The sequence below is a fragment of the Histoplasma capsulatum genome (genome assembly GCF_000150115.1).
Source record: "Histoplasma capsulatum G186AR genomic scaffold supercont2.2, whole genome shotgun sequence".
Taxonomy (NCBI): domain Eukaryota; kingdom Fungi; phylum Ascomycota; class Eurotiomycetes; order Onygenales; family Ajellomycetaceae; genus Histoplasma; species Histoplasma capsulatum.
In genome coordinates, this window is record NW_025544802.1 from 189386 (window position 1) to 215854 (window position 26469).

Below are 26469 nucleotides of genomic sequence, written 5' to 3' on the forward strand. Positions count from 1 at the left end.
CAGGGAGATGTTGTCGGGGTCGCGGAAGAGGTATCTATCCCGATGGACGCCGCCTAGTTTCTTGGGATCGAGTTTTGGGGCGAGGAAAATGGGGTGTTCGAGGTCTATTTCTTTGGGGAAATCGGAGGTTCTGTATGGGAGCTGGTTGGGGGTTTTGCGCGGGGCCCGGTTGGTGAAATGGCGGGTATTATGGTTGCAAGTGGATGTCAGGAGGGGGCATGAATAAGGCGCTGGAACGGGGAACGAGGAATTTCTGCGAACTGCATTCGTCAGAAGCGTTCCAGCGGCGCGGAGGGACGCCAATTTGCCAAAATGTTATCCTTCCAAGCCGACGCGAGTCGACCAGCTGCGTGAGTGGGATAGCAGGGGAAACGAGGATAATTACAACCTCTATTTAAAACATAGCCAGGAAACAAAATAGTGTATAAGAGGAAGGAATCAGTATGAAGATAACAACTCTCTACATAAAAATGAAGTTGAAAACAATGAACGAGTCTACATTCATTCAGTTGGAGGTTTCTACAACTTTTTTTTTTTTACGTCGAGTTTGGAATGAGTCAAGTATGACTAAGCCCAGAGGGTCGCACCAGATGCAAGGAAAATATATCAATTATAGTAAATTATTGTATTATATTCCGAGCAGTTTTCTTCCATATCTGAGTTAAGGTGTGAATATATATATCCATATTTACGAGGTCAAATTGGAAACCAGGACAAATGAAATAAACACACAAAAGAGATGAGCGTGATGAGTGGAAAAAGAACAACAAGAAAAAACAGCCTAGACATAGGAAATTATATCAGCAAATGAAGGTCGGGGAACAGCCAGTGAGGACAGTCTTGACATATTCGGAAACCGGAACAGGCGCAATCGCCCACACACACAAATATATATACACGTGTATGTATATATAAATATCTCTAAAAGGTAAATTTTGAAAAACAGCAACCTGAACTCCTCCCAGACAAACCCTCAGAAGTAGCCGGGATACAACGGCGATGTAAAAACGGAAAGAGGAAAAAACACACGAGGCGCACGAGGCAAGCTTATGTCCCATTTCTATACGCCCAGTAACAAAGGAAAAAAGGGGAAAAAATAAAAATAAAACTATGGTTGGAAAAACAATGAAGACGGTAGATGGTGACAAGAGGCCAAAGTTCTGATCAAATACGCTAAGGAGCAACACCAGGAGTAGTAAAAGGATGGGATTAGCAGCAAGTGACAAAGGACGGTCGGCATAGCGAAGAACGGGAAAGTAGCGGCTTGCAAAGGTTTCAACCAAATTTGGCTCCTTTTCATCTAAGACGATGCCCACTCGTTGTCCCGTGTGTCTTCAAGGTGTGCAGTTACCAACGAAACACGTTGGTAGGCACCTTCTATGCTCATGCAAAGTTGTTCAAACCGTACCATCGTCGCTGAGTTGACACCCGTGTAGCCGGTGGATCCTCCCTGGCCCTCCGTCGTCGCAGAACTGTAATAATCGTCAACCACAAGATCGATTCGAGCAAATAATTTTTCCGGTGTGATACCGCCGAACGTATCTTCAAATGTCGGAGAAGTTGTTGGTGACGTTGCTGGAGAGCTGCTGCTCATTGGCTGATCATAGAATAGGGCTAGCGAGGGATCCGACTCATCGATTTCCACCTCTGGAGTCAACTTCATTCTCGTCTTTTCATCTTCCTCGGTAGAACTATCAGCCACTGGGGGCGGTGGTCTTTGGATCGACGGAATCTGTTCCTTAGTTTCATCTGTGCAGATGGGCCCAACAGAGTTGGATGATTTGCCTGACAAAACAGCACTATCGAGATCGGGCCCTCGAGGGACATCCAGAACAGCGAAGACGGGGGTGTTGTTATAGTTCATGTCGATGCCGGTATTCCAGCCTGGGGTATTCATATCCATTCCTGCAAAGTCAACTGATTGCTCGGGAACCATGGCTAATCCGACTTGCTGATTCTGCATCTGGATATCAGCGGAAACGTGGGACGGGTTCGGATCCTTTGGGGCCTGCTGCTGCTGCTGCTGCTGTTGCTGCTGCTGTCCTGGTTGAGAAGCCGGGAGGCCGTTCATGGACATGTCATTAAGAAATGAAGAGAAGTGCGGAGACGAAAGAAGCATGCGTGTGAGGTCCATGAGACGAGCATTTTCTTCTGCCAACGCACGATTCTGAAGACGTAGATCATTAGTCTCGTTAGTTTTGGCAGCAACCTCTCCTTCGAGTTGGCCGATATATTCTGTATTCAAGCCATTAGTTGAGACAATCCACAACCAACAGAAGTAATTGGGGAACATTACCCTTGCGTCTGGATCTGAATGCACGGGCAGAGACCTTGTTTCGCAATTGACGGCGCTCCTTGCTACTGAGTTTTTTCCCCTCCTCACTAGCCAAAAGACGTTCATCCTCATCCATTTCGTCCTCGTCCTTCTTCGGCTTTAAGTTATGCGAAACATTCACGGGCTTGGAATCTTCTTCACGCACAACAGAAGTGGTCACGCTGCTCTGTCTCATCTGGTGCAGGAGGCGGGAAATTCGTTCCTCAACAGCTGGATCGCTGGGACGACTGGCCTTGTTTTGGGGCTTCGATGCCTGACGGGCATGTTGTGGCTGTTGTTGCTGTTGTTGTTGCTGTTGCTGCTGTTGCTGCTGTTGCTGCTGCTGTTGACGGATGATCTCCTGCTGCCTTTGTTGCTGAGCTGCCTTCGCCATAGCCGCTTGCTGCTGATGCATTCCAGGATACATGCGCCCCACTTGGCTCGGTTGGGCGAGTGTTGAGAGTTCATGGCCACCCAAGGCATTGGGATCGACGAACTGGGCTTTACTTGTCGTGGAAGTAAACTGCGGGTTAACCATGAGGTCAGTTGGTGTGTCGGGATCCAGATCGAGTCCAATCCCCGAATTCCTGAACGTCGGCATAGTCGGTAGGGGCGAGGAGCCAAAGTTGACCATCTCTTGAGTGGGGTTTATAAAGGCTTCGGATGGCATGACGAAATTATGTTGGTTCCCAAACGTGAAATCCAACCCAATATTCCGGTTAATAGCCATCGTGTTGGCCAGGCCGCCTGGTGGGAGGCCAGTTTGCTGTTTGTAGGAATCATATTCATGGCTTGGTCCCGAGAAGAAGACTTGGGAAGAAGAGGATTGTTGGCTGTTGCTGCTGGCGGATGAAAAGCTGGGAGCATTTGGCGCAGAACTTGCCGCAGGGGTTGACACAGAACTGGTGTTGGCTGTAGTTTTCGCTCTGGCCGAAGCGGGAGAAAGGGATGGAGAAGGATAGATCGGCTGGTCGTAGTTGATGAACGAGTCGATATCGTTTGGATCAATACAACTGTTCAACGTCGAAGAAGTTGGCGGTTGTAACTCCCCAGTCGTAGCCATGACGAAGGAGACAAAAGGAGACGGTGTATAAAGATGGTAAAGAACCCTTCGAGATCGAGACGGCCTCAGCCGGCGATACGGGGGGATGAAAAGGGAATAGTGTGCTCGACTCGAATCCCACCAACTGACGCCGCTGGAAGGAACTACTCGATGCGAAAAAAATATCGATGGGCGGAGTGACGATGTGAAAAGAATCGGATTGCTGGCAAAAGACGAGATATCAAAACGAACGGTGGTGGGTTGTTGGGGGGATGAAGAGGCGAGTGTTCTTGCAGAGAGTGGTGGTGGTGGTGGTGGTGATGGCGATGGCGAGGAGAGAGTTGGTTGACGATGGCTTGGCTTGACCCGATGACTAACCAGGACCTTAGTCATCCAGCCTCCAGCTGGGACACGCGTCCTCTTGCCAAGGCCGTATAGACACGGTATTGTCCGTTATTTTCACCACAATCCTTTGCAGAATGGATGAATATTACAGCTACGACGGACAAATACACCCTAAACGAACACTTGGAGTTTAGTTCTAAAACCGCTGGAAACATGCTGGAAATATACCGGGAATATACTGGAAATATGCTGCATGTTGTTGGTCCAGAAAAATTGCCCTCCTCAGCGTCTCGGCTGTCATCCCATATCTGATATCGCCAGGTTCTTAGTGTCTTCTCTCCCTCCCAGATCCAATCGGCTGCTGCTGGGGGGCTACAGGGACCCAAGGGGGCTGTGCAGCCTGTGTGCCTCCCCTCCGTCGCTGGTCAGAAACCTTCGTCGGGTCGAGTGTCCAACCTGGTCCAGCCGCCAAGTGCCACAGCTGGCGCATGAGATAACCGGTTTTAAAATAGAAACACCAGAGGAATCCAAACCAAAGCCCTCAAAGAGCCTTGCCAAGCGTCCTTCTACATTGGAGGTACGCTTCAAACCTGCCAGATATTCGCCCTTTTGGGGCAACGGTGAGATCTGCTGCATAATCATGGTATCATTGTTCTCTACGTTTTCCAGACCTGCGGCGGCGGCTGTATCTCGTCTCCTCTGGCCAATTCACCATCACCACGACTACCATGACTGCGGTGGCATCCGACGCTGCTTACCCATCAGCGCGAACTTTGATCCTGGCGATGGGGAGGTATCCAGGCAACAGCATTTTTTTATCGGACGGATCAGCGGCATCGCAACGGAAAAAAAGGTTTAAGAAGAATATTAAAAGAAAAGCAAAAGAAAAAGAAAAAGAAAACGAGTAAAAGAGCACATCAACAAGTGAGGAGAATTCCCAACGTCCATGGGCCCAGAAGGCTCTGCCCCGTTCCCAAGATTCGAATCACCCTTCCCATTTAAGATTCCTTAGATTCCTAGATTCCATTGAATAATTCTTCTGCTGGTCCAACGGAGAAAGATCCCGCTGGCTGTGTTCCTTTACGCAATGTTCACAGAGACAATTCTCAGCGGATAAGCTTTCCAAAGCCTATTCCAGTTCACCATGGAGAAAAAAAAAACACCCTGTTATCTCCGTGGATGGACATGCATGCGTCTGCAACCAGCATCGTGGACGTGGACTCAACTTCAACTGCCTGTCCTTTCAAATAATACTTTTTCAACCAAGACAGCGTCCACGAAAACTCCTGGGCTCAGCCACTATCAGAGACAGCCACGCAGCAGAGCAGAATCTTTGCAGCAGGGATCCTGTTCCAGCTCCACCTTTGGAAGCTCTGGCACATCAGCTTTCTAAGAGTGATGGATGAATCCCGGGCTTGCCTCAGTCTCAATTTGCATGGAAATTATTGGATCTGCAAGTTCCTGAAGTTGGTTAAGACTAAATAATAACCCAACAAGAGTTGGACAAAACGACGGGATGGCACGGCCAGCGCAACTCCACCGGCGCCATCTATGTCTCTATACCTCTATGTATATGTATAGGAGTCTACCTCCTTCGACGGATTGAGCGGCGCCATCCTCTCATTACCCGCCTTGTTAGATGAAGGGTGGAGGGGGCCATGTCTCTTGTTGTTCTGTAGGAGTAGTTCAGGATATGATGAACAAACTCTGTCTGAATATCCTCATTCATGCGCAAGACACGCTCAATCGCCGTATCTGATCCGCAACCACAGGCTGACTGCTCCAAAGGACAATATAAGAATATCCCCCGTGGAGTACGATCAAGTTGGCTGTGCAATGCCATAGTCATTCAGTATGTGAGGATTGCCGTGACCTTAGATTCGGTGTCTCTAGTGACCATATTACCCAGTGGTGAGACTATTATCGCTCTTATATTTCATGGACCAGCAGTAGCTGGTTGCGTGCTAGATTCTGACCCTTGCTTATATTACGTCGTTGAACAACTTCATTCTGTCCCCGCGGTTTTACAATATGTTTATCTCAACGTAGTCAGCGTAGTTTTAAGGCTCCCGTTACACTGTCTGAGCCTTATTGTGGTTCATCACCTATGGCTCTTTTTCGCAAACCAGTCTGTCAGGAGAGAACTAACCCCAAGGTGCTGGGCTTTCGGATCCGGATTAACATTCAAGCCGCGACGATGGGGAAAAAAATAAAAAATTCCAGAACTCTCGAAGTGAAATCTTTCATCCCCGTTTGCTTTGCTATTTTTTAGATAGCTGTCTTTCGGGTGACGCCAAAATAGCGTTTCTTCTGAGGGCCCCATCCTGGGCGAAGCTGCGTGCCCTCCTCATGCCGAGCATGGCCGCAGCTCACCCAACGAAGAAGTTGTTCGGCAGGGAGTTCTACAAGAGCCTGGGGAGCCCGTCAATGATACTGGCTCCCATGGTGGATAGGTCCGAGTTTGTAAGTTGATCTAGGCCCTGTCTGCCAATATGCGAAGTATATATATATATGTGCATAGTATATAGTCGGATATATATCTATCGCGATATCGTGGTCCCTCAGCTTATCATGTTTTATATTGGATTATTTTGTATAGGCATGGCGCATGCTCACCCGATCTTTCATGAACCCTGATTCGGATTCCCCTCCCCTCCTCGCCTACTCTCCCATGTTCCATTCGCGCCTCTTCAAAGAAAGCCCCAATTACCGCCTGCAACATTTCGAAGCGACCCGTCCAAGGTCGAAGACACCCACCACCCCCGCCGCAAATGATATTGATGGGGGAGCACCACAGTCAAACACCATTCCTTATCTGGACGGCAACCCCTCCTTCGACCGACCGCTCATAGTCCAATTCTGCGCCAACAACCCAGACGAGCTCCTCCAAGCCGCCCGCGCCGTCGAGCCCTTCTGCGACGCCGTTGACCTAAACCTCGGCTGTCCGCAAGGAATCGCCCGCAAGGGCCACTACGGCGCATTCCTCCAGGAGCACCCAGACCTGATCTACGAGCTCATCAACACGCTCCACACACAGCTCTCGATCCCCGTCACGGCGAAGTTCCGCATCCAGGAGACCAAGGAGAAGACGCTGGAGTATGCCCGCATAATCCTTTCCGCGGGCGCGAGTATCATTACCGTTCACGGCCGGCGGCGCGAACAAAAGGGCCATAATACCGGCTTAGCTGATTGGTCATACATTCGCTATCTGCGGGAGAACCTGCCGGCTGACACGGTTATTTTTGCGAATGGGAATATTCTGAATCATGGGGATATTGAGAAGTGTTTGGAGGCTACGGGGGCGGATGGCGTGATGAGTGCGGAGGGCAGTTTGTGTGATCCGACGATATTTAGCGGGCCGCCGCCGTCGTCCTCGGTGGGTGGCAGCGGTATGAGGGGGGAAAAGAGAGATGGGGCTGAGTATTGGGTGGGAAGGGATGGGAAGGGTGGATATCGTGTTGATTTCGTACTGCGTCGATATATGGATATTATTTACAAATACGTCCTCGAGATTCCACCGCCCGAGAGGAAGCCACTCTACGTGTCTTCCCCAACCGCCACCTTCAGTGCCAACAATGCCAACAGCGACCCTGCAAAGTGCGACTCGATCCACGCATCCCCACCAGTTGAAGAAGCCGAAAAGAAAAACGAAAACGGAGAAGACGCCGCGCCCCCCAAAAAGAAACGCAAAAGGAACAAGGAGGACGCCAAACCCACGTCTCCCAACCTCGTTTCCATCCAGGGCCACCTCTTCCAACTCCTCCGCCCCCTCATCTCCAAACACACCCACATCCGCGACGCGCTCTCCAAATGCCGCGCGGGCCGGATGTCCGAGTTCGAAAACATCGTCTCACTCGTCGAGGCTGCCGTTCAATCCGGAATACAGGAGCACGAGGCGTTCCCGGAGCGTTTCGAAACACCGCTGGAAGAAACAGCAACTAAATCGGAGATCGAAGATGAAACAGACGCCCGACCACCCAGCTCGAAGGCTACGGTGGCGCAATACAAGCGACCGTGGTGGGTATGTCAGCCGTACGTGCGGCCTTTGCCAGAGGAGGCACTGCAGATTGGAGCGATGCAGCCCAAGAAGAGAGATATCCTCGTCAGGAAGAACGAGGAGCTTGGCAAGGTGGTGGAAAGGAACGGCGATGGTGATGTCGATGCCATTGCAGGCACGCCTGATGGGCTCGCGAGTGGGTCTGATAAGGAGAATTGCGCCCTCGTGCCTTCAGCGGTTAGTGGATGAACATGTGGATCACTACATCCCGGAGCTAGATCAGACATATTACGACAGTGTGGGTTCTTGTGTATACAATCCCTTGGGTGGATGTGGGCATGGGTGGATGGGCCTAACATTATACTTTGCCTACCACCTGTGAGTCTTATTTCATCGAGCCAACCCACAAAACCGCCAACGAGAACAAATCCGGCCCAGCGGAGCGACGTAACTTTTACATGTGTATAGCTCCTTTAGCTCTCTTGAAATAGGAGCAAGGGAAACGGAGGTCAACTCTGGAATTTAGCTCCGTGCATACGCGAAATACGACAGTCGATACATACATACATCCCATGCAGAGAATCCGCATTTGGAATACCATGACCCCATCGACATTGACGTTGAATTATAGACACCTTCCAACACTATTCCGTACCACGCTGGATATTTTTTGACTTTCGAATCTCTGAATCAGGTGTTTTTGGATAGATGGGAGATAGAAGGGGGACGAAAAGGAACGGATGTTTCGTTTCGTTTTACTCATCCCACACTACCCTCGGACAGAGGAGAGAATCAGCAACGCATTTATTTTTGTTTGAGTATGTCTATAGAACAGTGCTGTCTGATATTGTACCCGAATGAGGGTCGCCATTCCCATCCGCAATTTGGTATGTGGAAAGATTAGAAGCTACTACTACTATATAGGCAGTTAGATAAGAACCAGTGAATTTATTTCGCTACAGAGCAGCATATAGACAAAACATACAGCATTTCTGATTCCAGATATGGGGGGGTACGTCCCACATTTCCTCATCTCATTTTATATGCCATGGAATTCAGTTTGTTCTTACCTTCCAACCCATCTATGAAGTGTTCTTATCAACACTTGCGGGCCGATTCCTTCTCTTTGCTCATGTTTTGCTTCTTCTTCTTCTGCCTGAGATTCTTTTCTATGGGCAGCCAGTTCCTTCCCGTCGTGAAGAGGGCAGGTATCTCAGAAACTCTGCTGTTCTGTACTCCATGAGAGAATGACACCATCGCTACTGTTTTTGCCATCACTCCCAGGTTGTCTTTCTGTTGACAAGCAAGTGAATGTTTGTTCAGGTGTCTTCACCAACTGTGCAGATGGCAAGCCTGGTCCCATGAAGAACAAGAACCACACCCGGGCAGTCATCTCAACCCTTTCTTTTGTCTGTTGTAGTAAACAACAGTCTCTTCTCCAAAGCAAACGCACCCGCATCCTGAATATCACTCCTTGCATGCTTCATTAGAAGAAATAAACAGTCATCTCTCATCCAACATGGCATCACCAGCCCGCTCGCATACAGGCTGTATCTCAGACCCTACTCCCATGGAAAAGGTCCCAACACTGGTCCCCCTCACCTCCGTCCAAAGCAACCCAGTCGAGTCTGACAGGCGCGTCACTCCAAAGCCCAGTCGACGCCTACGCAAGGCGCCTGGCAAAGGCCATGAGAGCAGCAACAGCATCACCAAGGAGTTGACTCGCGGGGCTCCCACTGATGGATATCCCAACCGCTTCCTGACCAAATCCTCCAGCCAGCTAGACATCGCGAAAAAGAGAAGCCAGTACTTCAACGAAGTGTTCACTTCCAGAGAGCCGTATCATACCCCTCGGCACCGCGTTAATCAAGACTCCGTCGTTGTTGTCGAGATCAAAACAAATGTCCTTGTAAGGCATCCAATTACCCTTTTTCCTTACTTACTCGCACTTTTTGAAACCTGAATAGCGAGTGAAAACAGCAGCGGATCCTCAAGCTAACCAACGACATCTAACTCAAATGCAGCTGGCAAATGACTTCCAGAACCTCTCGGAACTTTCCCTCAACCTCTCCCTGATATTCCAGCGCCCAGAATCCTCCATCCTCCTTTACGTCGAACACAACTGTTGTCTGATGCTCGCCAGTAGCTACGAGCCTGCCTATCTAGCCACCGTCTCCGCACTACCTTGCTCAATCGCCCCAATAACCAACCTGCGCCACACCGTGTTGATCCAAACCGCCATCTTGGACATCTTCAACATCCCCGGCAACCGCGGCGTGATCAAGTTCGAATCAATGGCCGAGGAAAACTTCGCCACAAACGGCTCAACCATCCGCGATGAGATTGACCAACTCCAGCGCACCTCTAACGACGATCATAGCATCTTCAAGAGCATCTCACACAGTGTCACCCGCAAGATTAAATCGAACACGTCCAACGGTAATAATAATAGCGTTGTCCGGCCCGGCACTCCTGTACACGACTTGCCGAATCCGTCCACTAACGATGGCAATAATGACAATAAAAATTATGGAGAAAGTAATTTAACATCATCAGCTGTTCCCCCCGAAGACAAAATGGAGTTAGCTTCTCCAAAACAGGGCGCACTCAGGGGCAGGGACCGCGTTATCAAGAAATGCCAGAGTATCCGGCAACTTTTCTTCCATTGAAAATCTGAGTTTTGAGATGGGGTATGGTACGGCCCCATAGGATCCATATAGCAAATAACTACTTCTTCGTCGTCCCAGCAGCTTGCAAGAGATGTTCGTTTTCTTTTTTCTTTCTAGTTAGGACACACAACAGTCCAGCCGTATGGCTTGCTGATTCCCTGCTGGCTTTTGCACTTGTTCTCTTCCTGTCTTTTATCTTTCATGGAATTGATTTTAATGACGGTCGTAAGTTAGTTAAATAGGCATTATTTTTAATGTATGTACTTTTGCAGACAGGGGAGAGGACTGGTGCATTGCGGATATGTCAGTGGATTCTTAAACCTCCAGGACCTCTGCTAGAGGGTTTGCAAATTTGATGTAAGGTTTTCGCCCTTTTTCTGTAGCAGATTTGATTTCTTATTTTCTGGTAGAAATAAATATCTGACCTTACATCCACATTAAATATGTACTGTGAATGAGGTATGTTTTTCTCCTGAGTTTGTCTGGCTTTCCAAAGCCTGGCACTAACTAAATATAATGGTCAAAGGGAGTTTGATTTGAGAAACAAAACCTGTCTTCTGAGAGGCAATCTAAATGGTTTATGGAATTGGTTTGGTGATCCACATCACCAATTTGATGGACTTCTTTCTTTCTTTCTTTCTTTTTTTACCTTACCTTGCCTAGTTAATATGTCATATCCCAGACACAGTTATCTATACCTGGTGCTGTGCACTTCTCAACGCCGAGCGCTGAGTTAATCTAGTAGCAATGGGCATGAATGAGTCAAGCTCTTCCAACACTGGCATCATTCGGTTGATATATAAATGTTTTTTTTTAAACTTATTTTTTGTTTTTGACACCACTTGCACTACTTCTTTCTTTCTTTTACAAGTCAGTCAGTCACCTTTCCCCATTTCAAATAGCTTCATCGATCCTGTATCCATCTACCTATTTCACTTGCTGTTAAACACGTTGAGAAACCGCGCAATCAAAACAACCAAACGCTGGCCAAAATAAATATATTTTTTTAAAAAAAGAAAAAGAAAGAAAGATAAGAAATGAGTGTCATAACTGAAATCCAAGGTGATCTCTTCGATGCACCGGAGGGTGCAGCTTTAATCCGTATGTATAATTATTCATCCTTTTATCCTCATTCTCCCTTCTCTGCCGTGCTAGGCCCCCTACTGACTCCTGACGAATAGACGCGTGTAACTGCCAGGGGTCTTGGGGGAAGGGGATCGCGGCGACTTTCAAGGAGAAGGTATGTATTGTTACAGCTCTATGCATATACAGTGTACTTTGGGCGGATGAATCTCGACCACACCGTCGTATCAAGGATAACATACATACTGGTATTAACAAAAACCCTGCTCGCCCGCAGTACCCCGCTGCCTACCGAATCTTCCGCTCCCACTGCCAGCAATATCTCTCCCACCCTCAGACATGGACGCAGACACAGACAGAGACAGAGACACGCCCCATCCCCGTCCGCGTCCCGAGCACAGACCCAAGTCGCCAGCAGCCACGCGCTCTCAAGCTGCCCGAGGGGACGGCGTTGATAATTCCACCGCAGCCAGCGGACTACCAGCCACAGCTACAGCCACAGCCCCAAACAGCACCGCTATCAAATCGCGGGCGCGGACGTGGACGTGGACGTGGACGAGCTGGCGGCGGGGCATTACGCGGCTCCAGGGGACTGACGGCACTGCCGAGGCCAGCAGGGAAGAAGCATTGGATCATCTGCCTATTTACATCGTGGCACTATGGGCGGTGGAGTCGGAGCCCGCCCGATATCATTCTCGAAAATACGATGTCAGCCATGGCGGATTTGAAAAGGCAGATTGCCGCTGCTGCCGCTGCGAGTTCTACTACTTCTCCTGCCACTACCACCACCACCACCACAGCGCTGGCTGCGACTGGGGGTTGTGAAGAAGAACAGCTCGGCGAATTATGGGGATGCAGATTGAATGCGGGTCTTTTTGGAGTGCCGTGGGAGCGGACAAGGGCGGTTCTCGAAGAGGCGGGATTGGCGGTGACGATTGCTCAGCCGCCGGGGAGTGGATATGAGTGAGGTTGCAGCGGGGGAATTCTTTTATCCATCGGGATGTGAACGTTTGGTAGGAACTATTGCTTCCACTTGCTTCCACTTGCCATTATTGCCCATTCTGTGGAATTGTGTGAATGCATGGTCGATGAGCAGAAAACGGCAATTCTATGTTTATGCGAATAAGGGTGTCGGTACTGCGGATGCTAGGATGCATCTTAAGTCCGTAGAGAAATAGAAAAATAGAAAGAAAAAAAAAGTAATAAATGGACGCTGTCACGTGGTATTGTTTACGGTTCCCACCAGGCGACCGAGTTCTTTGCCCAGGAGCCTATATCTTGCATCCCAAGGGGCATTAGGAGATTTATAGACAACCCCTTTCCCATAAACCCCGTATCCAAATGGACCCTCCCATATCTCTACCCAAACGGAAACGCCCTCCATTCAACCCTCCCCGCCCTCGAAATGGAGCCGGCATAACAAAACCCTCAACGACCTCGGCGAGATCAAAATCCAAACCCAAGCCCAAACCCAATTCCACAGCCCGGACAACAACACAAAAGTCCGCCTCTTCCTCCTCCAATATACACCGTCGAAGACCCTCCACAGCCCACAATAATGACAACGACGATGACACCCGCGCCTCAAGCACATCGTCCCGAACCCCTTCACCCAGTGGCCCCAACTCATCCCCGCGAGTTACACCATCGTCGGATTACGAATCCCGCTCCCGCTCCAGATCCCCTTCCGACGAACCAGACTACATTCTGGCTGAAATCACCGAGCCTGCCCCGTTAGATCCACGCGAGGAGCTCGAATCCTCCGACCCGCTGATCAAGCCCAAACTTCTCACGACGCTCCTGCACCGCCACTTCCAAGACGACAAGACAAAGATCACGAAGGACGCCGTGCGGGCGTTGGCCAAGTACGTGGATATTTTCGTGCGGGAGGCGTTGGCGCGGGCGTCGTATGAGAGGGCGGAAGGGCAGAGTGGTAAATCTGCCAGTCGGGATACAAGGGGGGGAGCGCGGGCGAGGGTTGATAATTATTTGGAGGTATGTATTTCGTGTGCTTCTTCCCCCCTTCTCTAATTTAGTTTCTTCAAATTTGTAGGGAATTATATTAAATTTACTTATCGTTTTTTGTTTCTTTCTAGATTGAGGACTTAGAGAGACTGGCACCGCAGCTAGTACTTGATTTTTGAGGCGGGCGGAATTCTACAGACGAGCTATGAGTTATCAAATGATTGACACGCTGGGATTTACGAATTTCGCTATGAGCCGCTGTTTTCGGATAGGCTATGTTCGGTGGCGTAATGGTAGGGAGTTTTGGGCGCTCAGTTGCAATTAATCACCTATATGTATTACTTCAAGGAGGATGTAAAAGGGTTTTGGACAATGGCGTTCACTCCTGGGATTATGGAGCCATCTAGAAACGACTTCGCAATATTGCTTTCTTTTTCAACCGCGCGCATTGCATCGCTGGCAAATTGAAAGCGGATCATGGAAGCAGTAGCAGGAATTGACTGGACTGATTTGATAACCTGCAATTGCTGTACCGTAGACGCCTAACCACGACTTAGTGAAGGCCGGGGAAAGAATGAGATCGATCCTCTACACACGATACAATTTGTCAATATTTCGAAAAAGCCTTCACTGACACAGAGACGGTTAAATTACAATGAGCTTCGGCAAGGCTGTCCTCGATTTGACGTGGGGCTAGAAGGTGGAGGAGTTAGCCCAGCCACTGCAGGGACACCGAGCGTCGATAACCTCAAACAACCATGCGACACTTTCAAAGCCTTCCACGCTTCACATCAACATCCTCATTCATGCATGGAACAGCGATCGCCCCTGGTCTCACAGGCCGTGCGACCCGCTCCGAAGGATAGCGAACCCTCAAGTCGGGATAACCCACTTCCCAGGCGTTCTATCCACCCTTGCTCCAGAGCCACGGGCTTTCGCAATGATTGATACAACAAGTCTCCTCTGTAGATATTGAAAGATTATTCTTGGAGACTTCTTCTTTTGTCCTGTAGGATCCGTGGAATCTGCCGAATCTGAAATGTGTTCCGTACATAATCAGCTTTTCTACTTCCTCAAACTTTTCTCTAACATGCAACCAGGCTATCTATACCTCTCTTCCACAGGCGCCACGGGCAGCAATGGCTGCGACAGCAACTTGCATCTGACGCCTGGCCTCGAAACCCGAAAGGCAACACGATTCATTCCGCCTGCATATCCTGTCCTGGGCACCTCTCCATTCCTGTTTGAGTAATTCTCAGGGCCATGATGTTGCCCTTCCTGATACCATAGTGGGAATCTGCGACGGTTCCAAGTCCCTACATGCACCTCCTGGCTTCCGCAAAGCCTTAATCTAGGAGGTCGGACGGTGGATATTCTTCATGCATAATCAATATTCTCAATGCGTCTTAAATCTCCATTTTCCCTCTCATTTCTGGAGCTTCCCTTTTATCCAACCCTCCTCTCTATTCTTTCTTTCATCACTCTCTGGAAGACGAAAACTGATTTCTTTTCTTCCTGTCTCAATTTTTTCTATTTTTGCTTCTTCATATATATTCTCTATATATTTATTCTCTTCTACGCATATTTTCACTCGTTCACTTCCACAACATCAAAGCGCTAGTCGCTTGTATTCTATAAATATATATATCTATCTATCTATTGCTTTCCCCCTCTCTTTCTCCCTATACAATATCGGGAAATTGTCCATCCGTTTACCAGCGTAAATTAGACAAAACAGAAAATACACATCGACAAAAATGTTGCTCAGGGGAGTGCTGGCATCGACTGTGTTTTTGGCAACAGGAATCTATGCCCAAGTCGAGGACGAAATCATTGCCGGATGGGCGCCGACGAAACGGCAGTCGCCAGAGGGCATGGTTACCGTCCATGCTGTTCAAGTTGGCAATGCAGAAGGCAGCAAGAGGTTCTATCCGGATTCTCTTAAGGCTGAACCTGGCTCGATGGTCCAGTTTCAGTTCCATCCAGCGGTAAGAAGCTGTAAATCCGGGCGAAATATCCTCTCTGGAATCGGGAAAGCAGGCTTCTAATAATCGTCATATCTATAATAGAATCACTCCGTTGCGCAGTCCACTTTTGATAGCCCCTGTTCGCCCATCGGCGGCGGAACAGGTATTCGATCTGGGTTCCTACCCGTGTCGGCTGATGCTACAGAAATGCCCGTGTTCACGATTATGATCAACGACAGCAGCCCTGTATGGTTGTTCTGTGGCCAGAAAAATCATTGCCAGAATGGCATGGTCATGGTTATCAATCCGTACGTATCATGTTTACCTGTTCCGTTTCCCCACCTTTCATTGACAAACCCATCTGTCATCTAAACGCTGCGAAGTGTTGTCTGTAATATTCTAACATATTTTCTCTTCCCTCTAGCCCTGAAGCACAAGATAAGAACATCGAAGCATTCCGATCCATCGCTATGAGTGGAGAAGGAGGTTCTAGCGGCGGTGGCAGCGAAGGGGCCGACAACCCTACACCCCTCCCGACCGGCGGCTCACTCCCAACCGGGGGTATATACCCAACGCCTGGCGGCAACGGTGGTAGCGGAATAGCTCTCCCCTCCGACGGATCTATTTCGTCTACCGTTTCTTCAGGCAGGCCAACACCGACCCAAACCGCTGATCCGTTCATATCTACAGGCAACGCAGCACCCCAGCAAATTTCCCATGCTGCAACCCTCTCTGGATTGGTAGTTGCTGCCTTTGCAATTTTCGGGTTGTGAGTGGTGTTTTTGAAAGCTGTGTATGATATCGACAGGCGTTTGCCCTTGATGAAGAGGAGATTCGAGGTGTCAGGACAAGAGAACTTCTCTCTCTCTCCTTCTCCTTTTCTTTTCTTTCTCTCTCTCTTTTTTGCCAGGTACCTGTTTCCATGTTTTGAATGCTATATGAGCTTTTCTCCTTTACCCCCCTGTCGTGAACTGTTTATTGTATATATACCCGCCGGCTGGTCTGCGAATGGCCCCAGAGTCAGATTCCCCCTTCCCCTCATTGTAATGTGTGTGGATGTGGTTGCCTGTGAGTTTCTAAAATATTGAAAATAATAGCGAGATCAAGCAATCCATTTTTATAATATTTCTTGTGAGCATCGTACATACTATTTCCCAAAAAATGCTGTCCAAGCACTTAGTCATCGACAAACCTTGACGCGAGACACTGTGAGAGGGTTGAACCTTTGTTGGTTGTTTATCTATCTAGTGGCGAGCTAATATATGTATGTGTGGGTCACGTGGGATAGGGCTTGTGTAGTAGCTCCAACAGACACGCGGCTCACGTGTCAACACCTCAAATATCCATGGATTCCATCTCAAACGGCGGGTGGGGAATATAGAAAGCGGATTGCTCAGGGAAATTATATAGATGTATCTATATAACATGCCAGTCTCGCTATCTCTTCAGCAACGATGAATGACACCACAACTACCCTCCTCACAGAACATTTCAGCTACACCCCACTCGTAAGTTTGTTGTGCTTACATTACCTTACCAGCGCTTCGTATAGAAAAGATGTTTATCTGCATGTTTATCTAGTCTCTGATAGACGACGTAATAAACTCCATAAACAACCTGATCTACCAAGCCATCTCCAGTCTCGAAGATGGCCTCTTGAACGCCCCGCCAGAGCGATTAGGATTCTCTCATGCTGCCGACTCCATCCCGGACACGGACGATGATGGAAACATCCAGTATCCGGAAGCGAGGCTGGAAATAGAGAATGGGCTACATCAATTGGAGACGCTGCTGGAGGCGACGGTCGATAAGGCCTTCGATAAGTTCGAAATTTACGTTTTAAGGAATATCCTGACAGTACCAGAGGATCTGCTCGGATGGGTGCGGTTGACGCATTACGAGGTGGGGGAAATTTTTTACCAAAACAGAAAGAAATTCCTAGAATAACACTTACATCTAACTCTTATCCCTTCGCCTGCATGATAGAAACTCTCCCTCGGGCCCAGCGGCCCCAACGCTCCAACTCTAGAATCAATAACCCTCCAACGTCAAAAATTGCGCGAAACCCGAAAACTCCAGCGCGCACTCAGGCAAGAAGCCGACCGCAATGACGCAATAATCGCCCAGCTACGCTCAATCCTCCTTAGAGATACCCATGCGCCGGCCTCCCCCGACCGGAAAGGAGCAGCAACACCAGCCATACCCTCTCAACCCGTAACCGCAGACGCCCCCGACCTTTCCTTCCTCTTCGCCGACACAACCGCCCGCCGCCTCCGCATCGGCGACACCGCAGACCCCTCCCACAAACCCATAACAACAAACACGACGTTTATACTTTCCCAACTCCCCGCTCTCCGTGCAATGCTAACCCAGCTACGGTCAAAGTTGTCAACCTTGCCCCGATCGGCAGGGGAGATAGAGCTAGATTCGAAACGCGAGGAGAGAAGGGACTATATTGAGAGTCGGACGCGGATGCATCTGATGAGGAATGGGGAGCTGGGCGGAGCGGAGGATGGGCACGGGGCCGTGGTGGCGGGGCGGAGGGTTGAGGCGGAGGAGGTTCGGGCGTTGGAAGGTGTGGTGGAGATGTTGGGCAGTGATTGAATTTTTATTTTAAGATCCCTTTCCTTTTTTTTTAATATATCCCTCTCTTTTATCGTTTTTTTTTTTTTTTTTTTTTTTTTTTTTTTTTTTTGACTTACCTTGGTTTAGCGTTTGCATAAGGTGGGGTAACCTATTTTCCAACGTAAAATAGTTTCATGTCCCCAGCCTTCCGTCCAATGTGCATACATAGGTTTTTCCATTATTTTTCAGGAGTGAAATGGTGAAATAGGGAGCCCGGGGGCCCGGGGGCGCTGGAGGGTTAATAGGAAATCTATTACATGTATATTATTATGTTTTCCTGTGAAAGGTCAAAAAAACCTGGTTGTCTGGTGATCGACCTACTATTGAAGACCAGCTTGGAGAGACAGCCGCGCACCTCGCAGTCCGGAGTTTACAACAAGCAAACATACATATATCCGAATTGGCGTATCGAACTTCTCCATTCTCTGGCGTTTCATTTCCAAAGATGAGTTCAGAGTGTGCATGATTCTAGGAAACACGAGAGAAAACAACGTAGAAGAGGCTCAGGGTGGCTCCTGGTTTTTTTTTTTTTTGGTTTTTTATTTTTATTATTTTTTTTCCTTTTTTATATATATATATATATACGCAAACTGAAAAGACGAGAAAATCCACCTATTCCGAACTTTTGAATTGAATTTGTTGCCATAGCCTGACTGCCTTGCCGTTGAATTGGTTGGTATTGTTGTACAGAAAGGCGACTCAAAAGCCCCTCGATATACTGCATTGGAGACGCCCTCGCAAGAAAATCCGCCGCTCCTAGGTCATGGGCCATCCACCCGGCGTGAGAAAGGACTCGAGTTTAGACGCCTACGATGTCAACTAACTTAGACGATGATGTTTTGTTGTTTGGTTCGATATCAAGAGTATTTTTGGGCAAATCTACTAAATAAGCTATTCTCGACCTTCGCCCAATCACCTCGGTGCTCCTGGCGCTGAAGCTCTCGGCTTCCCGCATACAAACCCCCTGGGATTCTGCACCACAGGCGCCAAACTCCCCAGACGAATCAGCTGCATATCCAGGCCATGTCCCACTCCTCGTCCATGCTTCTGGGGAAATCGGAAGCCCCTTGGGATCTGGTTTGATTGGATATCAATGTGCTGGTTGTGTGGTTGCGGATATGTTGTGTACCCGCCCCGGCATCACCCTCCTGGCCGCCGAGCCCGTCCAAAGTAGCCAATCCAGCCGCCCGGCTTTTGCAGAGAGTGCGCAGTGAAACTCTCGCGCATTCCTGTATGCGCTGATCGGCGGGTTGGGAGAGCCAATCGTGGATCCGACGTGGAGGGTGTTCCTGTTGGATGCTGCATGTCCCTCCCATGTCTGTTCTCCTCGTCCCACAGAGAATGCGATTGTTGCCTTCCACCAGGGTTGGAAGTCGGAAGCAGCAAATTGGACAATAAAAACATATTGTCGCCCGCTTCCCATCGTTCCATTTCCCCCAATATTTCTTTCTACTCCTTCACATTCTCCGTTTCTTGCTTTCGTTTTGTTGCTACTTTATTTCTACCACCAGTCGGTTGGCAGCCGTGCGAGTCTGGGCTGTGCCTTGGCCTGTTGCTTCGGTCCATTCATTCATTGATCTATCCAGCTATAGATCTTACTCCTTTTTCAACAATTTAAGAGAAAAGATAAAAGCGCTCATTTGTACTCTTGCTGGGTCACATAGACACTGCTGCAAGGTCATCATTCGCTCTGTCGGTGCTTTGTGACGGTTGCCCATTGAATAGGGAAACCTTTCTCACTTTAGCAACCTACCATTTATTCAATACGCAAAACTCTCTCTAAAGGCAAGGCGTGAACCGTTCTCTCTGCCTTCAATTCATTCAACTCGCTCCATCATAGTCATCATTATCATTTTCCAACCAAAATGACCCCTCCACTCTCTCTCGTGGACTCTCACAACGGCTCCCATGCCACAACCCTAGCCGCCTCCGATGAGGATGAATCCGCCTACCTTCGCCGCGCCAAAATATTCCACTGGGTCCGCGTCTCCATCTCCAGCATCATTTTCGTCATTGCCATGGCCGTCATCGGCTGCGAAGTCCGCTCCCTCCGCTTCTACCAACAAACTAACCCTTTCAAGAACTGGGACCTCGTCCTGTGGCCTGAGAAACTTGATCTACGCCCGACAACGGCACTGATTGCCTGCGGAAGCATCATCGCCCTGCTCACCCTGGCCTATCTCATTTTTTCTTTCCTCCCATCTGTGCGTATTGCCTTCGTCCTCCTCCTTCCCCTTTTGTCACTTTTATATGTGTAACATATGTCTACCAAACTAACCTAAAAAACAACCAACCCTTTAGCCTCACGCCCGTATCATTCTCCTAAACAGCCTCATAGCTATCGTGGCCCTCAGCGGCCTCATCGCTGCCATCGTCTCCGTCGCTTTCACTACCGTCGTCACCGACCCCCGTGTGAACAACGGCGACAACGTTGGCGAAACTATCCACACCTGGACGTGTAAATGGGGTTATGCAGATGGCCTTGACGAGGAGGGTAGACCAGTCGATGCCACGGATGGATTTGGTCGGCTGTGCAGGGACACACATGCGTCGTTTGCGCTTATGTGTGTGTTGATTGTGCTTGAGGCTGCGCTGGGGGTTGCGTCGTTGCTGGGGTGGTGGATGGAGTTCGGGATGGAGAGGAAGAGAGGGGTCGTGGTTGAGGTTGAGGCTGGAGTGATGGAAGCGCGCAAACAGAGTAGGGATGAGGATCATGATGGGAAAAGTTCTTTGTTCTAAGGGACTGGCTGTATCGAGGTTTTATTGATTTTGGGTACTGAGGGGGCCCTTTTTCTTGGCCTGGTGCCGGCTCTCCAGATGATGATATCTTTATTTGAATGTCTACCTATTTTATTTTTATTTCCCCCACCCCTTGTTTTCTTCGTGTTGGTTGGGTGGGAGTTTTTGGCTTATGATGATGTCTTATGTATCTTATTTCGATGGCCCTTTTTCCCCCTATGAGTTCTGTATCAGTGTGTGCGGTTTATATATTTCGTCATCTATTCCAAGAAGGAAGGCAGACACATCGTCAGAGTAATCTCATTAATTCCCACAACACTCGTGTATATGCATGTTTTTCAATAACGAGATCCAGTTAAGTCATTTGACATAAGGGGCGACGTCTTGAGTCGGAACGGAACAATACTAATTCCGACATAGATCACATGCACTGGTGATCCGCGAGATTTTGAAGCTTCAAGTTTGCGTTAACTACCGATTCCTTGTTTTCGCTTTTCTTTAGTTGATGGCTTTGAGAACATACGTCTTTCATAGCCTAAATTATAGACTTATTATTCTCCCCCGGTTTGATCCGACTTGTCACTTGCGAACCTTGTCACAGCCCAGGAACCATACCTGCAAACGTATATCCAAAACGCTAATTTCGTAGCACCCCGATTTTTCGCAATCGCAGAGCACGGAATATGGCCCGACAAGCTTTATCAGGAAACGGCCATGATAGCGTGTCGAATGCGACACCATCCGAGCCCGAACACATGTCCGGCGCCGTGGCCATAGGAGAAAATCAAAAAGACGAGGACGAAGATTATAACTCCGAAGAGGATTCCGATTTTGACGTCAACGCACCCGCTGAGAGTGATGCGGAAGAGGAAGAGGGCGGGGACGATGGCGATGGCGATGGTTCATATGCTATTGGCGGTCGGCCTCGGAAACGGAGGAAGTTGTCGCCTGATCCGGATGATGGGGATGCTATTGTGGATGCTGAGTTTGATTCCGGTGACGAGGCTACGATAAGAATTGGGAAGGAGAAGATGGAGAAGGCGAGGAGGAGGAGGAGGAGGAAAGAGGGCGGAAGGAAGGGGAAATGGAAAGCGGGGGAGAAGCAAAAGAAGAATAGTGAAGAGGCTGGTGCTGACGAAGGGGATGATTTTGAAATTGACGATGGTGAAGATGATGATGTTGGTGGCGGCGGCGGGTTCGTGAGAACGAGGGGTATGAGGATGCGGATGTATGCGATTTCCCCAATTTCTCTTGGGATTTGATTTTATGAGCGGATGATATTTGCATATGGATTACTGACACTATTTTTAATGCAGGAAGGAGGAGCGGCGCCCGCTAGCAAAGGCTGATGGTGCTACGGTGGATGTGGACGCGTTGTGGGAAAAGATGAAAGCTGCTAGACCCAGTCCAATTCCCCCGAAGCGTGGAGCTTCAGCTCTCGAGGAAGGCAAACAAAAAGTGGGCTCGATAAGAAGTGATTACTCGCGTGATCCGGCGCAGACTCTTCCCTATGAAGAAAGTATAACTATTAAACGAGTCTACAAGTTCGCGGGCGAGGTTATAACCGAGGAGAAAACTGTCCCGAAGGATTCCGCCGAAGCAAAACTGTATCTGTCATCCGAGGCAGCGAAGAAGGAGAAAAAGACTTCAAGCAATGCGAAAGCGGATAGCGAACTCAACGCCTCCTCCGATGCCGTTTATATTCCGCTGCTGAGGCCCCTGCGCAGGTACTCCCGATTCGATCCAAACCCACCTAACTCGATCCAGAAAAGCTGGGAAAAGACAATCGCTGTCCCCGGTGGTCCAGGACTAGCTGAACAGCCCAAGGGACCTAAACTGAATACGGTCATGAAATCTAAGCTTGATTGGGCCGAATATGTCGATCGGGCAGGCATCAAAGATGATCTCGACGTGCATAGTAAAGCTAAGGAAGGTTACTTGGGCCGGATGGACTTCCTGAGTCGCGTGGATGCGAAGCGAGAAGAGGAGCGACGCAATGCGAGATTGAAGAATTTATAAGTTCGCGCAAACAAGCTACCTTAATTTATGTGCACGAGTGCATTGGGCAGACAGAAAACCCATTTTCAATGTCACATATCAATGAAATCTGAGAATATGCCCTTGCCACCACTACCATTTCCGCTATACCCCCATTTCAGCAAATTACTTCTGCACGGCAATACTCTCTCTCCACTTATTTCCAAAGTACGTCCCGGCAGCACTTGGACCCGTTATCTTCATTCCGCGCACCGGGGGCCAGACATGCCGAACACGTTGGATTCACATTGCGGACAACACTTCGGCAACTAGGTTATCTTACTCTCCGCTTACGGGACAACATTGGCGGACTTCAAGTTCCCAATTTAAAGACAGCAACATATAGGCCGTCCTGCTGATGCTTGGCACCGACGTTATCAACTGTGGTGACCTCCTCTCACGCTCCCGCTTCGCCAATGTAAAAACAAGCTACTGCCCTTCAAAAACCAGTATTGAATACCTAGGGCTGAGAGATAGTAGCCCAATTCTAACTGTTTTTCCAGACTATGAACCACCCATGGCAAAGTTTAAGCCGCATATGGCAGGTCATTTTCCGGCACCGGGCCTATATTTATCCGTCATTTGAATCACCAGCAGATTGAACAATTCAAATGAATTATTTTATAATTGCTCCTTGATTCGGTGGCCAATGTTTAAAATCATGAAGGTGGCGTTTGGGACAAGCCAAAGGGGTGGTGGGTTACGACATACGGATGTGGTTCCTCTCTCTATGCTACCATCAGGGGTACTGGTGAGAGATCCCATGTTTACTCCAGGAACCTAACAATTTACATAACAATGTACATATGTAATCCAACAGGAGTCGCCCTTGCGTACTCACCTCTGCCGACTCTTCGATGAGGGTCCAGCCCTGTTATCTTTCATGGCCCGAGCAGAGAACACCACTGCATCCTTACAAAACTGGAAACAAGTTGAAAAAACCTCAAGTGAAGCCTATCTCTGGCTAATATTGTGAATCCTACCTAATTTACGCCCCAAGTCCGCTATTTTTAATTTTATAACCGTGAAGTATTCTTTGGATGCCTCAAAACGAAATCCCTACGCATGTACTTCTCATGTCTATGAGAAATCGCACAGCCCAAGCAGACCGCCGAAGTCAAATTTCAAACCCAGCCGAAAGGTATCATAGGAATGGGCGGCCTCATTATTCACCATCGATCGATATGTATTACAAAATCACCTGAGCATTTCTATTCCATTCGCTAGTACCAAACCTCACAAAACCTGTTCCAGACGCCCACGCCATACATTTTCAGCCTTCCATCGCATCCAAAAGAGTTATTCTCTGAGTGGTCGGCCATCCGGTGTCAGGTCTCCCCGGTATTCTGGGTCGTAGTCTGAACTTTTTTCATCCAGCGTTGCCACATAACGGTTCCGACCTCCTTTTCTCCCATGGGTCGAGACGTAATGCACCCTAAGGTTGTCGTTTCTCGAAAAGCTTTTATTGCAATCGGGAACCCAGCAGACGAATGGTTTCTCATTGGTGTGGTTTTTCAAATGCCTTTTTAGATGCTCATGCCGCCAAAATCTACCACCACAGCCTGGTACATCACATTTGAAAGGATGTGGTGGTATTTTTTTGGCAACACTTGCAAGAGAGTGAGCTGGCTGTTGCAACGGCGTCGTTTCGCCCGGTGATTCGTCCGTCCATCCCAGCGTCGTTGTCTGTCCCAAATCTGAGGAATGGGTTGGGGAAGCAAAGTATCCATGCTGTCGTATCCCCAAGGATTTTCCCTAGGGCCTGGCGTTCCGGCGTATGCTGGATTAGACTCTGCGGAGTTTCCCGTTCCTCCCACGGCCCGAGCAATACCCCCGAGGTAGGAAACCCTAAACCAGACTCAGTTTCATTCATTCGTTCCGCCGTCGTCGCTAACCAAGTGTCTTCTCGCCCAGGGACTTCGTACCCGAAGCCGTAGTCTGCTTGCCCAGGAGATTGGACGTAGGACGTCGCATTCTGCAGTTGATCGCCACGAATGGTGCCGGGGGGACCCTGTAATGTATCGTGGTCTGCAGTGGCTCCGTCGTACACTCTAGCGGGTACAGAATGCGGTAAACCTTTCGTATCAAGGGAACCTGGATATTGATGTGTTAGTCTCTCGTCCAGTGATGACTGCAAATATAGCATCTATCCATGAATTCCCGTATTAGAGGTGGAACGGCGCTCCTGAATCAATACATTGTTTCCCCGCTCTGCATACGTCTGCTGTTCTGGGGCTGTTAAGTTTGGGGGTGTCAAATTACCGGAAACCAAGTTCGATATTCCAGCTCGTCTAGCATTTGTGCTAGGTGGGAGACGTTTATCGTCCATGCCGAACCTGCTAAAGATGCCTTAATACCAGATATCTACCGTCGTGGTAATGGAGTTAAATATCACAAAGGATTTGCGTCGATTTGGATGTCCTCGTGCTGAATGGTGAATACAGGGTATACAATAGCAAAGGGGGCACTATTTCTGGGAGAAATCAAAAAATAATTGCACATGGAAGATATTTGTTCTGCAAATGTGGTGGGAGAATTATTTAAATATTCGTGAGGTAAATACTCACAGCCGGATATTTCCTCCTTCCCGAAAGCGCCGAACTCGTATCCTGAACCATGGATGACTACCAGAGCCGTTTGGAAAGGGTAGTAACCCTTCGAACTATATAGCATCAATATACATGCCAAAATCAAAACCGTCAAACCAACGCCACATCTGTGGCACGGTGACCGCATCCCACATCCCTACAAATGTGAGAAGTCCAAAGTTTAGCATAATTCGTCGATTGTGCGTATGAAGAATTTAAAATTGGTCCTCTCCTCCCGTGACACGGCTACCGACATTCAAATTTGCCTGGATGTATACATACTCCTACAGATCAGTCTAGTGTACAAAAATTCTGCGGGACAATTGGTTTATAGAGAAGACCTCCAACTGTGGATGTTGCCGCACTGTTGCGTTCCCCTGGCCCAAAATCAAGCTAAAATCCGTTCGAATCTATACAAGCATCCTCAATCATGATACGACATTCCATCAAACCAGTTTCTGTCAAACAAACTTTGCTTCGTTCCGGACGGCCGCACGCGGGTAGCTCCCGCAGTGAGCAGGGCTTGATTGTGCTTACCAGTGGCCTGCAACTCCAACGTGCCATAGATACGCTTCAGCCTAAAATATTAGTTGGAGATCGCGGCATCCAGCGTAGATTCGCTTGAATCTCTAAATTATCCACAAACGCTGATCCGCACCCAAACCAGGTAGCTACCGCACGGCCCGATTTAGTCACTCTCGGGCCAGACTGAGATGACGAACCTCTTTCCAGTAAACCTTCCTCCAATTGGTGCGAACTAGTCTGCGTTTCCGATACAGATAATCGGTACAGATGATCCCTTCATGTTCGAGTTCTCATATCTACATTATTGACCTATTACCAAGCCCAAGAACATCTTAAAGCGGTCCGGAAGGCGGAAAGTGATAAATCCAAATGATAATTCAACATTCAGTTGAAGATATCATTCGGTGTTGACCTCTCAAGGCTTGGGTTCAGCCCTTCGTACCCAAGAGAATTTCCGGCCATTAGGAGGTTAATTTCATTGCGCACATTGCGTTACTCCAGCCCCATGTACACTTGAGATGTCCTTATCCCTTTTCATGTTCTGGGACTACCAGATATCAACCGCTGTGCACT

The 26469-nt window shown here is 48.7% G+C and overlaps 12 protein-coding genes across 12 annotated transcripts in view; 8 read left to right on the forward strand and 4 right to left on the reverse strand.

The window, feature by feature from the left end:
- Positions 1 to 628: 628 nt before the first annotated feature.
- Positions 629 to 3377, reverse strand: HCBG_01276 (uncharacterized protein; the record flags this gene model as incomplete). The annotated part of the gene is made up of 2 exons (XM_045428326.1): positions 629 to 2235; positions 2297 to 3377. 2 exons carry the CDS (start codon positions 3375 to 3377, stop codon positions 1301 to 1303), a joined length of 2016 nt encoding a protein of 671 aa, XP_045290112.1.
- Positions 3378 to 3745: 368 nt separating this feature from the next.
- On the reverse strand, positions 3746 to 4343 carry HCBG_01277 (uncharacterized protein; the record flags this gene model as incomplete). Its single annotated transcript, XM_045428327.1, has 3 exons — positions 3746 to 3872; positions 3930 to 4101; positions 4235 to 4343. 3 exons carry the CDS (start codon positions 4341 to 4343, stop codon positions 3746 to 3748), a joined length of 408 nt encoding a protein of 135 aa, XP_045290113.1.
- Positions 4344 to 6059: 1716 nt separating this feature from the next.
- Positions 6060 to 7947, forward strand: HCBG_01278 (tRNA-dihydrouridine synthase; the record flags this gene model as incomplete). The annotated part of the gene is made up of 2 exons (XM_045428328.1): positions 6060 to 6164; positions 6301 to 7947. The coding sequence occupies 2 exons, from the start codon at positions 6060 to 6062 to the stop codon at positions 7945 to 7947; spliced, it is 1752 nt and encodes a 583-aa protein (XP_045290114.1).
- Positions 7948 to 9217: 1270 nt separating this feature from the next.
- On the forward strand, positions 9218 to 10367 carry HCBG_01279 (MIF domain-containing protein; the record flags this gene model as incomplete). Its single annotated transcript, XM_045428329.1, has 2 exons — positions 9218 to 9607; positions 9723 to 10367. 2 exons carry the CDS (start codon positions 9218 to 9220, stop codon positions 10365 to 10367), a joined length of 1035 nt encoding a protein of 344 aa, XP_045290115.1.
- Positions 10368 to 11404: 1037 nt separating this feature from the next.
- HCBG_01280 (uncharacterized protein) lies at positions 11405 to 12417 on the forward strand (the record flags this gene model as incomplete). The annotated part of the gene is made up of 3 exons (XM_045428330.1): positions 11405 to 11468; positions 11549 to 11607; positions 11728 to 12417. 3 exons carry the CDS (start codon positions 11405 to 11407, stop codon positions 12415 to 12417), a joined length of 813 nt encoding a protein of 270 aa, XP_045290116.1.
- Positions 12418 to 12791: 374 nt separating this feature from the next.
- Positions 12792 to 14667, forward strand: HCBG_01281 (uncharacterized protein; the record flags this gene model as incomplete). Its single annotated transcript, XM_045428331.1, has 4 exons — positions 12792 to 13445; positions 13547 to 13579; positions 14076 to 14292; positions 14516 to 14667. 4 exons carry the CDS (start codon positions 12792 to 12794, stop codon positions 14665 to 14667), a joined length of 1056 nt encoding a protein of 351 aa, XP_045290117.1.
- Positions 14668 to 15172: 505 nt separating this feature from the next.
- On the forward strand, positions 15173 to 16155 carry HCBG_01282 (uncharacterized protein; the record flags this gene model as incomplete). Its single annotated transcript, XM_045428332.1, has 3 exons — positions 15173 to 15403; positions 15485 to 15690; positions 15807 to 16155. The coding sequence occupies 3 exons, from the start codon at positions 15173 to 15175 to the stop codon at positions 16153 to 16155; spliced, it is 786 nt and encodes a 261-aa protein (XP_045290118.1).
- Positions 16156 to 16836: 681 nt separating this feature from the next.
- HCBG_01283 (Mis12 domain-containing protein) lies at positions 16837 to 17986 on the forward strand (the record flags this gene model as incomplete). The annotated part of the gene is made up of 3 exons (XM_045428333.1): positions 16837 to 16890; positions 16964 to 17284; positions 17369 to 17986. 3 exons carry the CDS (start codon positions 16837 to 16839, stop codon positions 17984 to 17986), a joined length of 993 nt encoding a protein of 330 aa, XP_045290119.1.
- An 820-nt stretch (positions 17987 to 18806) lies between these two features.
- Positions 18807 to 19323, reverse strand: HCBG_01284 (uncharacterized protein; the record flags this gene model as incomplete). The annotated part of the gene is made up of 2 exons (XM_045428334.1): positions 18807 to 19081; positions 19137 to 19323. The coding sequence occupies 2 exons, from the start codon at positions 19321 to 19323 to the stop codon at positions 18807 to 18809; spliced, it is 462 nt and encodes a 153-aa protein (XP_045290120.1).
- Positions 19324 to 19872: 549 nt separating this feature from the next.
- HCBG_01285 (uncharacterized protein) lies at positions 19873 to 20746 on the forward strand (the record flags this gene model as incomplete). The annotated part of the gene is made up of 2 exons (XM_045428335.1): positions 19873 to 20211; positions 20309 to 20746. The coding sequence occupies 2 exons, from the start codon at positions 19873 to 19875 to the stop codon at positions 20744 to 20746; spliced, it is 777 nt and encodes a 258-aa protein (XP_045290121.1).
- A 683-nt stretch (positions 20747 to 21429) lies between these two features.
- HCBG_01286 (SWR1-complex protein) lies at positions 21430 to 22849 on the forward strand (the record flags this gene model as incomplete). The annotated part of the gene is made up of 2 exons (XM_045428336.1): positions 21430 to 21941; positions 22063 to 22849. The coding sequence occupies 2 exons, from the start codon at positions 21430 to 21432 to the stop codon at positions 22763 to 22765; spliced, it is 1215 nt and encodes a 404-aa protein (XP_045290122.1).
- Positions 22850 to 24309: 1460 nt separating this feature from the next.
- HCBG_01287 (C2H2 zinc finger domain-containing protein) overlaps positions 24310 to 26469 on the reverse strand; it is a gene marked incomplete at both ends in the record, with an annotated part of 3672 nt that continues 1512 nt past the window's right edge. Inside the window, 6 exons of the mRNA XM_045428337.1 lie at positions 24310 to 24631; positions 24679 to 24929; positions 24981 to 25132; positions 25351 to 25445; positions 25909 to 25942; positions 26383 to 26443. Coding sequence (XP_045290123.1) covers positions 24310 to 24631; positions 24679 to 24929; positions 24981 to 25132; positions 25351 to 25445; positions 25909 to 25942; positions 26383 to 26443 — 915 coding nt within the window. The remainder of the gene's footprint in view (positions 24632 to 24678; positions 24930 to 24980; positions 25133 to 25350; positions 25446 to 25908; positions 25943 to 26382; positions 26444 to 26469) is intronic.